At 37.1% G+C, this 11,285-nt stretch overlaps 1 protein-coding gene across 2 annotated transcripts in view; it reads left to right on the plus strand.

Moving 5' to 3' along the window:
* Positions 1-9,820, plus strand: part of LOC114339383 (juvenile hormone esterase) — a 104,153-nt gene extending 94,333 nt beyond the window's left edge. For both annotated transcript variants that reach the window (XM_050645548.1, XM_050645549.1), the window contains exon 11: positions 9,615-9,820. In XM_050645548.1, the coding sequence (XP_050501505.1) occupies positions 9,615-9,786 (172 nt within the window). In that variant the 3' untranslated portion in view covers positions 9,787-9,820. The remainder of the gene's footprint in view (positions 1-9,614) is intronic.
* Positions 9,821-11,285: the final 1,465 nt, after the last annotated feature.

The raw sequence follows: 11,285 nt of genomic DNA on the forward strand, positions 1-11,285 counted from the left end.
TATCAAAAGGATTGAGCTCTGGTGGGACTCTTTCCGTGTTATCGAGCCCTAGGTGACTTGGTATGCAGGTGTATCTCCCAAAAATTTTCGTACACATCTGGCCGTTGCGAGTAGTACAGCTTTCTGCATGGTCTTGTAAAGATGTTCATTTAGACCCAGCCTTTTTATGCTTTCGAGGAGGTTCTTCGGAATGACTCCAGTAGTAGATATAACAATAGGTATCGTCTGGGTACTTTGCATTCTCCATTGCCTTCGTATTTGAATTTCTAGATCTCTGTACTTGGCGATCTTTTCAGTGAATTTACTACGTAGATTATTGTTGTTAGGTATCGCCACATCAATTAGTGTTGTTTGTCTTGTTAATTTATTAACTAGTACGAGATCTGGTCTATTATGTGCCACTGTTTGGTCTGTGAGCACAGTGCGGTCCCAGTATAGCTTGTAGTTGCCATCCTCAAGCATACTCTCAGGGACGTATTGATAATACGGGAGATGGTCCGTTTGGAGAAGTCCCAGCTTGATAGCTATCTCTTGATGAAGGATTTTTCCCACTGCGTCATGCCGTTCCTTGTATTCAGTTGCAGCAAATGCCTGGCAGCCCCCTGTAAGATGTTGGATGGTTTCTTGGGCTTGACATCCATATCGGCATCTGTCGTTTTGAACCTGAGGGTCTTTTATGATATATTTCAGGTAGTTTCTGGTTGGTATAACCTGATCCTGAATGGCCAGTAATGAACCCTCCGTTTCAGGGAACATCTTTCCTGATGTCAACCAGTAGTTCGACGCTATATTGTCGACATAATCTTGGCTGACCTCATTGGGATGTCGCCCGTGCAAAGGTTTACCCATCCAGGCGCGCACTTTTTCGTCCTTAGTAAGGTGGTTTATGCGCAGTTCTGCTTCCCTCAGTTTGATCGGTGTTGTGTCATCTACTGCGCAGATAGCGCGATGTAGAGTAGATGTCTGAGCCTGCATCTGAAAATAAGTTCTTAAATTAGCAATTTGTTTATCTAATTGCTCACCTATATCCATAAGTCCTCTTCCTCCTAAATACCGGGGTAATGTCGTTCGTTCTACTGCACTTTTAGGGTGGTGTTTTTGTGCCTTTGTGAGGTGTGTTCGTACTTTTCGCTGAAGATTTTCTATATCCGTTTTTGTCCACTTAACAATACCAAATGAATAGCTAAGCGCGGAACAAGCGTAGGTGTTTAGTGCCTTAAACAAATTTTTACTGTTAAGCTGTGAACGAAGCAGCTGTTTTACCCTTCTTATAAACTCAGTAGTTATCTCAGTTTTCATTTGCTTATGGTCAATTTTCCGCGCCTGCTTTACTCCAAGATATTTGTACATATCGTTGTCGCCCATGGCCTCGATGTTCTGGCCATTTTGCATATCGAATCCACCGGGCTGTACCTTTCCTCTGACTATATTCAAAACACGGCACTTGTCTAGACCGAACTGCATACTAATATCATTAGAAAATGTTTCTACAGTTTTTAGCATCTCTTCTAGGTGTTCTCGAGTGGAAGCCATTAATTTCAAATCATCCATATACAACAGATGATTGAGCTTCGCTACCACAGTATTATTGCTTTTAATGCTAAAACCTGAGTCAGTGGAGTTTAATAGTTGGGAAAGGGGGTTCAAAGCTAAACAGAACCACAATGGACTCAACGAGTCTCCTTGAAATAGGCCCCGGTTGATTGCGATATTTTCGGTTTCGATATTGTTTTCACCAGGTATTTGGAGGTGAATTTTAGTCTTCCAATCTCTCATTATATGCCTTAAAAAGGTCACTATGTTATCATCTACTTTGTAAATTTTCAATATATCTATTAGCCATTCATGCGGTACTGAATCAAAGGCCTTTTTATAGTCAATAAAAGCAGTAAAAAGGTTCCTTTTTTTAGTGAATGCCTGGTTAGAAATGACTGAGTCGATGATAAGCTGTTCTTTGCAACCCATGGAACCCTTAGCGCATCCTTTCTGTTGAGGCTCTATGATATTGTTTAGAGCACAGTGTTGGTAGATACGCCGGGTTACACATGATGTGACCAATTTATACAAAGTTGGAAGACAAGTAATTGGGCGGTACTTGGATGGATCTTGGGTGTTATTTTGATCCTTGGGTATTAAATAAGTAGTTCCCTGAGTTAGAAATGATGGTAATTCCTGCGGATTAGAAATAACATGATTAATTAATGTTGATAAGCACTCATGAATACTCCAAAACTTTTTAAGCCAGAAGTTCTGAACTCCGTCTGGTCCAGGAGATTTCCAGTTATGAAGCTCTTTGATGACATTTGAGACTTCTTCAGTCGTGAATGGTTCGTAGTTAGCAGTGACGTAGTGGTGACAGTTGTGCGTCGTATCTTCTATCCAGCCAGCATTGTTGTTAAAAGCAGCTGGTGTGGAAAGTTGATTTCCCCAAAACTCATGAATTTCTTCTTGGCTTGGGTAAGACTTGTCGACACTTTCTACGGTGGAATTGAGTTTTCGGTAGAACGCCTTCTCAGAGTTCTCAAAAAGTGCATTGTCACATTTTCGGCTGTTACTAACTTTATACCTTCTTAATCGTCCTGAATAGACGGAGAGTTTTTGTTTTAATGTATCCAGACACTGTTGGGCTGTGTTATTTTCTGGATCGTATCTCGAGTGTCTTGCAGTGCTCCGCATTATTTCTTCAGCTCTTTTAATGACTTTTCTACTTGTAACACCTCTTATATATTCTGTGACTTGACCAATATCCCTACGCAGTAATTCAATTTTTCCGAGAAGTCTTTTTTCCCAGGGTGCAATTCTGTTACCAGTCCTTCCGTTATTAGTACCCCGTCGTGTTCTGATCTTAACGCCCATTACATTGGCAATTGCTGTAGCTGCACAGTAGATTAGCATATGCAGATATTCCAATGTGTGGGCTTCTACGACATAATTGGGTAGGACTTCAGTATTCACAATTTGTAACAGTGCACCTAGTTTCTTACAAGAGTTTATTCGTGGTAGCGGTGGTCTGCTAAGTGGATTTGTTCCATTAAACTCTTGTACGGCACGAGCCATTTCGTTCTCTAGACTATCGCGCAACTCGTTGTTTTCCTGCTGTGTATTGTCAGGTTGAGTTTCTGGTATGGGAATCTCAGGAATCTGCTCATCAAGGATTTCATTAGGGACTTGATCTAAAACTAGCTCTTGGTTATTAATCTCCCGTTCGACTTCGCTTTTGATCGTATTGCGTCTAGTCTCTGGGATAAGGTTGTTTCTTACGATTACCCGGTATTGATCTGATACTCTTTGCTCCGATACTTGAATATCTGGGTACTCCCTGCAAAATTCGGCATACAGCTGTTGTCTGTAGCCGATCGTTTCTTGACCGAGGTTTGTCACCTTATAATAGAAGCGCAAAATGCTTTCGTTAATGGACACAGTCCATTTCATGCGCTGCCTCGGTCGTCCCGCTTGAGTGAGCGCCGGCTGATGTTCCGGCGCAGCACCTTCAGCGAGTGGAGCTCTTGCTGTTGTTTGGCTCGCTTGTGGTTGTTGTTCTTGTTGTTGGGCTGTAGCTGTTTGTGTGACAGGGGCCCGCCTCCTCAACACCCTGCCACCGACGTCCCGCATGCTGTCACGTCCAGCGTCGGCTCCAGACGTGCCCTGGCGATCCCCAGGCAGCGGCCCTAAACATAAACTATTAGTCTCCATTCTCATGGGTGTGCATTTTATACCTACTGCCAGGTGTCAGTTTTTGTTCCACGGCAAGTATTCCTGCTACTCTCTGGGTATTGGCGCTACGAATACCCAGAAAGCATCCCCCATTCGCAGGGGGCCGCGCCTGATAGAAGAACTGACATAAAACTCCCACAGGTTATTATTATTATTATTATTATTATTATTATTATTATTATTATTATTATTATTATACTTAAACATTAGGAGACGTCATGCCAATATTTTTTTTGATCATTTTGAAATAAATATGTTTAGTTTATTTAGTTGGCAGGACCTATAAAATCATGAAAATTTCATTATTTTCCTTACATGTTTGTATACATATATACTCCGTTACCCCGTTTGCAACCCTCCTGCCCAAAAAATTTTCTTCATAAAATCGATAGTATCCTGTCTATCTACGGATATGGCAGGACTTAGAAATTCATCGCAAAACCCTATTTTTATTTTTTGGGAAAATCTAATTTTTACAGGAAAATGTCACAGGAAATTTATGGATATTTCCACAAATTGTAAGTACCTCGTCTACCCTTCCACTATTGCAAAGGGCAGGACTTAGAAAATCGTGGCTGAACTTCTGTATAATATCTCCCGGTCTATAAGGGGTATCTGGTGGTTGTCATGTACGTCACCTTCTAAAGTTTTAAGGAAATTTATTATGAAAATCATTGAAACCTGTTATCTCGAGAGTTTTAGGTCTCTGAAAAAAAATATTGCTTCGACGATGCTGTACCAGATAACTGGTGTCCTGTATCTACGTGGTCTTCGGAAATTTTATGGAAATTTGACGATTTATGGAGACGACGTAGGTACCGGGCACCAGGTACCTCGTTCAACATCTTCTATATTCTATGCAATATTCGTGTGCAGTGATCTCAAAAACCCCAAGATAATATATTTCGACTATTTTCATAACGAATATCTATAAATCTCCATGCAACCATGTAGATACCGGGCACCAGGTACCTAGTACAGCATCTTCTATGCAATATTCGTGTTCAGCGAAATCAAAAACTCAGAGATAATAAATTTCAACTATTTTCATAACGAATTTCCATAATACTCCAGGAGACGACGTGGATACCGGTCACCATGTACATCTTACAGCTTCGACAACCCGATATTCGTGTTTAGCGACCTTAAAAACCTCGGGATAACAAGTTGGAACGATTTTCATAACAAATGTTCATAAAACTTCAGGAGATGACCTAGATAATGTGCACCAGGTACCTCGTACAGCACCTTCGATGCAATATTTGTGTCCAACGACCTTAAAATCCCCGATATGATGAACAACTATTTTCATAACGAATTTCCATAAAACTTCAGGAGACTACGTAAATACCAGGCACCAGCCTCGCGGACACGATATTCCTGTTCAGCGACCTCAAATCCCCCGAAATTAAACTTATTTCCATGCTATATTCCGAGTTGTGAATTTTTATTTTTTAAATACTTTGATGCGCACTTTGAAAAATGCATTTTTTGCCTAAAACAATGCAATTTTCATTTGTCCCTCATGCCATAGGACAACTTTTTTCCTGAAGATCTTTCGAATCGAATGTAAAATGTTTCATAACGATCCGTCTTACTTTAAAAAAGTTAGAAGTGTAATGCTTTATTTTCTTGCTTATTTATAAACCCATGTTGAGAAATTCCAAAAACAATAAGTTTGATATATTTATTTTTCATTGACCATAATAAGTAAGAAATTATAAGATTAGTTTTCTCTTCTTTCTAGTGTGTCTGATCCTTTAAGGACATTGGCGATCATAATGTCCACTTTACGCTGTCTACAGCAGTTTCTAAAGTGTTCTACATATTGTGGTTTTTCCACTCCACTACCTTTAGTGCGGCAGATTCGTGCAAATATTATAAGAATTGTGCATTTAATGATAGAAGCACATAATTTGGACCACATAATATACTACACATTTAAAGGTTCAAAATTAGATAGGAGGCCATCTCAGATTTTGTCTTTTACAAAAATGGCGGGGATTCAAAATGGCGACTATACATATGTGATTAATAGAACGATAATGTTTGAACAAGATTTCAGATTTCAACCAAATTTGGTATATATGTTCTTTTTTTGATGTATAAGATCGATGTCTTGAAGCGGAAGAATCGGTTTACTAGAAGTTGTGTTTTTCCTGGTTTATATGTAAAAATATGTTGTTTTTTTTTCAATTAATTCACCCTGTATGTATTAATTTTTTAAATAGTTAATACGGCCATTAAAAAGAGCGTAAAAATATTTTTTAGGGTATATTTTTAGCTTTTTAGTTATGTTAATTATTATTTATTAAGTGCAAAACGTATCTTCACATGTACCTATAGTCCAGAAAGCCACTGCGCATCCGCTAGGAAAAATATTCTAATTCGGATTTTTTGCACAATCTTACTCAAAAAGGACTCCTTTTAACAAATTTGCATGTTGCCAGGACCAAAAGGTGGTCAAAAATTTTTTAAACGTTTTTTTTTTGTTTTGTTCCTAAAATTATTTTTTTCGCATGTAAAAAAGTTTTTTTAGGTTTTTTGGATCATTCCAAACAGAAAAGGTCTTTAGTGACTTTTCTCTAAAAATGATAGTTTTTGACATATAAGCGATTAAAAATTGAAAAATTGCGAAATCGGCCATTTTTAACCCTCAAAAACTATGTGAAAGACTGAAAATTTGAATGTTGCCAAGGCAGGTAGATATTCTTTAAACATCGATTGATAAAATCCCGAAGAGGTTTTTCCAATACAATATTCAAAACTCCTTTGTTTTTTAATTGCTATTCAAGCGTGCGCGACACTATTTTCCACCGACAGTATGGTGCAAATGAAAGGAATAAATTCGTTATTTCGTAAACCGGCAAGATTAAGGAAAAATCCCGAAACAGGTCGATTTTTATTTTTAAGGTATGATATTGTGGCATATATGGTATACTAGTGACGTCATCCGTCTGGGCGTGATGACGTAATCGATGATTTTTTTAAATGAGAATAGGGGTCGTGTGGTAGCTCATTTGAAAGGCTCTTCAATTCTCTATTCAGTAATGTAAACATTTATATAATTATTTATACAGTGTGTCCTTCTACTTATGTTTTTGTCAAATAATTTAATTTAATAAAAATTTTTTGGACACCCTGTATAAATAATGATATAAATGTTTATATTACTGAATAGTGAATTAAAGAACCTTTGAAATGAGCTAGCACACGACCCCTATTCTCATTTAAAAAAATCATCGATTACGTCATCACGTCCAGATGGATGACGTCACTAGTATACGATATATGCCACAATATCATAACTCAAAAATAAAAATCGACCTGTTTCGGGATTTTTCCTTAAAGTCGCCAGTTTATGAAATAACGAATTTTTTCCTTTCATTTCCACCATACTGTCGGTGGAAAATAGTGCCGCGTACGCTTGATTAGCAATTAAAAAACAAAGGAGTTTTGAATATTGTATTGCAAAAACCTCTTCGGGATTTCATCAATCGATGTTTAAAGAATATCTACCTACCTTGGCAACATTCAAATTTTCAGTTTTTCACATAGTTTTTGAGGGTTAAAATGGCCGATTTCGCAATTTTTCAATTTTTAATCGCTTATATGTCAAAAACTATCATTTTTAGAGAAAAGTCACTAAAGACCTTTTCTGTTTGGAATGATCCAAAAAACCTAAGAAAACTTTTTTCCATGCAAAAAAAATAATTTTAGAAAAAAAAACAAAAAAAAAACGTTTAAAAAATTTTTGACCACCTTTTGGTCCTGGCAACATGCAAATTTGTTAAAAGGAGTCCTTTTTGAGTAAGACTGTGCAAAAAATCCGAATTAGAATATTTTTCCTAGCGGATGCGCAGTGGCTTTCTGGACTACTATATGCGGCAGATTCGTGAAAATATTATAAGAATTTGTGCATTTAATGGTAGAAGCATATAATTTGGATCACATATACTACACATATAGAGGTTCAAATTTAGATGCGAGGCCATCTCAGTTTTCTTCTTTTTTCAGAAATGGAGGGCTTTCAAAATGGCGACTATACATATGTGACTAATAGCACGATAACTTTTGGACGAGATGTTAGATTTCAACCAAATTTGGTATATATGTTCTTTTTTTGATGAATAATATTAAGATCTTGAACCAGAAGAATCGGTTTACCAGAATTTATGTTTTTACTGTTTTTTTTTTGTAAAAATATGTTGTTTCTTTTTCAAGGTGATACCAGCGTTGAAAATAGCGTAAAAATATTTTTTAGGAAATATTTTGAACTCTTTAGTTATATTAGTTACCATTTAATACATGCATAACGTATCTTCACATGTAGGTACCTATGTGCGGCAGATTCGTGCAAATAATAATATAATAATTATTGTGCATTTAATGGTAGAAGCATATAATTTGGACGACACATACTACACATACAAAGATTCAAATTTAGATATGAGGCCATCTCAGATCTAGTCTTTTACAAAAATGGCGGGCATTCAAAATGAATCTGCCGTCCATAGGTACATGTGAACATACGTTATGCATTTATTAAATGGTAATTAACACAACTGAAAAGTTCAAAATATTTCCTAAAAAATATATATTTACGCTCTTTTCAATGGCGTTATTACCTTTTTGAAAATATTATATCTACAGGGTGAAAGAATTGAAAAAAAACAACATATTATTACATAAAAAAAAACAGTAAAACACAAATTCTGGTAAACCCATTTTTCCGGTTCAAGACCTTGATATTACTCTTCAAAAAAAAAACCTATATACCAAATTTGGTTGAAATTTGACGTTTCGTTCAAAAGTTATCGTGCTATTAGTCACATATATATAGTAGCCATTTTGAATGCCAGCCATTTTTGTAAAAGGAACCAAAACTGAAATAGCCTTGTATCTAAATCTGAACTTTTATATGTGCAGTATATGTGGTCCAAATTATATACTTCTATAATTAAATGCACAATTGTTTCACATATCGGCTGCACTACTTACATTTTTCAACCAGGACGAGCTAATCTCCCTAGTCTAGTCTTATTTTTTCTTCCACATTTCCTTTTGCAACCAATCTAATTAACTCATATTTTTCATATCTTATCATTTCACCCAAGAGCTCGTTTTTCTTGCTTTTATAGTGTTGAATATTTCTTTTTTTTTTCATACTTCTTAAGGTTCCGTATTTGGTATATGTATCCATAATATTTTCCACATTCGTCAACAACACCAAATCTCACAACTAGCAGGCCATTTTTCAGTTGCATTCGTAATTGCCCAGATTCAAACTTCATTCGTCGGTCTAATGAGCAAATTGCCTACATCACAAATTGAAAATTTTACAGCAGAGACAAAAAACTTTTGAACAAAAGTAAAAAAAGAGAAAATTGCCTAACTCCATGCAATACATAATTAGTTAAACAAAATATTTAAACAAACTTTCTACTTTTATACTATATCCATATTAAAATAATGGTAAAAATATATTTATTTACTTACATTTTCTAACGTTTTCTATCAAAACAACTTCAGAAACGCTGACATAGGCAATCTTCGTCTGAATGGGAAAGAACGTATGGACTTCAGCAAAATTCGTTTAGCAAAATTGGCACGAAATAAAAAAATAATGGCGGTTGTGGGAATTGTCAGGCGGTAGCTTTTACCGTCTACTACTAGATGACACCAAAAAACAATTTTCAGAAAAATGGACTTAGGCAATTTGCTCATTAGATCGACGAATACCAGGACAGAGAATACGTATCATCTCAATACACTAGATCTAATTTCTATTTCCAGCTTTCCATTACATAATACGGTAGCATTTTCTTGCTATCGGTTTTCATTTTTGGAGTCCTATACAGGAAACAAAAATAATTGATAACTATATTCTTTGATTTTAGAAACCCTACACCTCATTATGATGACATTATTTACTGGCCTAAAGTTGATCCAGAAAATTTAGAATATCTAAATATCAATGAAACCTTAGAGATAAGAACTGGTCCAAGAAACTATCTGGAAGTAAAAAATATACGAGAGAGATGTATAATAGAACCTTATACAATATATTAAATTTCAAGATTGTAAATATAATGTACCTATTCTATATTCCGATTTTTACTTTATTAATGAATAATACAAACTTATTTTGATTGTATTTCCAAGGATTCGGGGTATGAAGCTTATACTGGAGAGGCCACACGACCAATATGGTAGCGCAGTCTTCGTCAGACCAGATATCGACGTAGCGTCCCCATCTCTAAGAGATCAAAATGACATCGAGATCCTCACAGTGGAGATAAACTCCTGTACAGTAACGTCAATCTACAAACCACCAAACGCTGACTTTACTTTTGAGGAATCAAGTAACTTTCAGTCACAGCAAATCAAATTCGTACTGGGTGACTTCAACTGTCACAGTGTCGCGTGGGGTTACAACGAAACAGATTCCAATGGCGAAGAACTAGAAAAATGGGCCGAAAGCATGAACCTAAAATTTATTCACGATCCAAAGCAGCCTGCGTCGTTCAACAGCGGAAGATGGCGCAGAGGTTACAACCCAGACAATATATTTGTCAGCGACAGAATTGGAGACCAGGTGACAAAAATCGTTGGAAGCGCCCTCCCAAAGACACAGCACAGACCAATAATTTGTCTTTCCAACGCGGAAATCAGATACGAAATTGTTCCTTTCAAGAGAAGGTTCAACTTTACTAAAGCAAAATGGGAAAAATTCTCTGAAACATTGGATCAAGAAGTCTCCCAGCTAGAACCTTGCCCTGATTCATACGATAAATTTATAGAAATCGTAAAGCAAGTATCACGGAAATTTATCTCTAGAGGTTGTCGAACTGAGTACACAGCGGGGCTCAATGAAGAATCTAAACCCCTACTTAAAAGATACGAACAGCTATATGAAGAAGACCCTTTCTAGGAAGCGACAATACAGGCTGGGGAGGAAATGTTACATGCGATATCCGCCCACAGAACGGAAAGGTGGTGCAAGCTGGTCACGAGTCTGGACATGAAACAAAACAGCAGACGTGCCTGGAAGTTGATTCGGAATCTTGGCAACGATCCCGCTGCTCCGGCAGTCAACATGACAGAAGTCACACCCGATCAGATAGCCCATCATCTTCTAATGAACGGTAAGACGACATCAAGAAAGAACAAGGTGAGAGCTCAACGGAATATCGACGAAGAAAGAGATGTTCTAGGTACCTCTTTTTGTCTATAGGAGATGAGAGGCGCGATCCACCAAATGAAAGAAAATAAATCTGCTGGCCTGGACGACATACGAACAGAGCAAATAAAGAACTTTGGACTAAAAACCGTAGAGTGGCTCGGAAAAATGATGAATTGCTGCATCCGTATATTACAAATCCCCAAAATCTGGAGGAAAGCTAGAGTGGTAGCCCTCTTAAAACCAGGGAAGGATCCGGCGCGCGGATACAAAGAGCTTAAGACCTGTACCTCTCTTGTGTCACCTTTTCAAGGCCTGGAATAATTTTAGTCTCTACATAAACGGCTACTCGCAAAACTCGACGAAACTACAAAGGATTTTCGACTAA

This window comes from Diabrotica virgifera, chromosome 3, assembly GCF_917563875.1.
Source record: "Diabrotica virgifera virgifera chromosome 3, PGI_DIABVI_V3a".
Lineage (NCBI taxonomy): Eukaryota > Metazoa > Arthropoda > Insecta > Coleoptera > Chrysomelidae > Diabrotica > Diabrotica virgifera.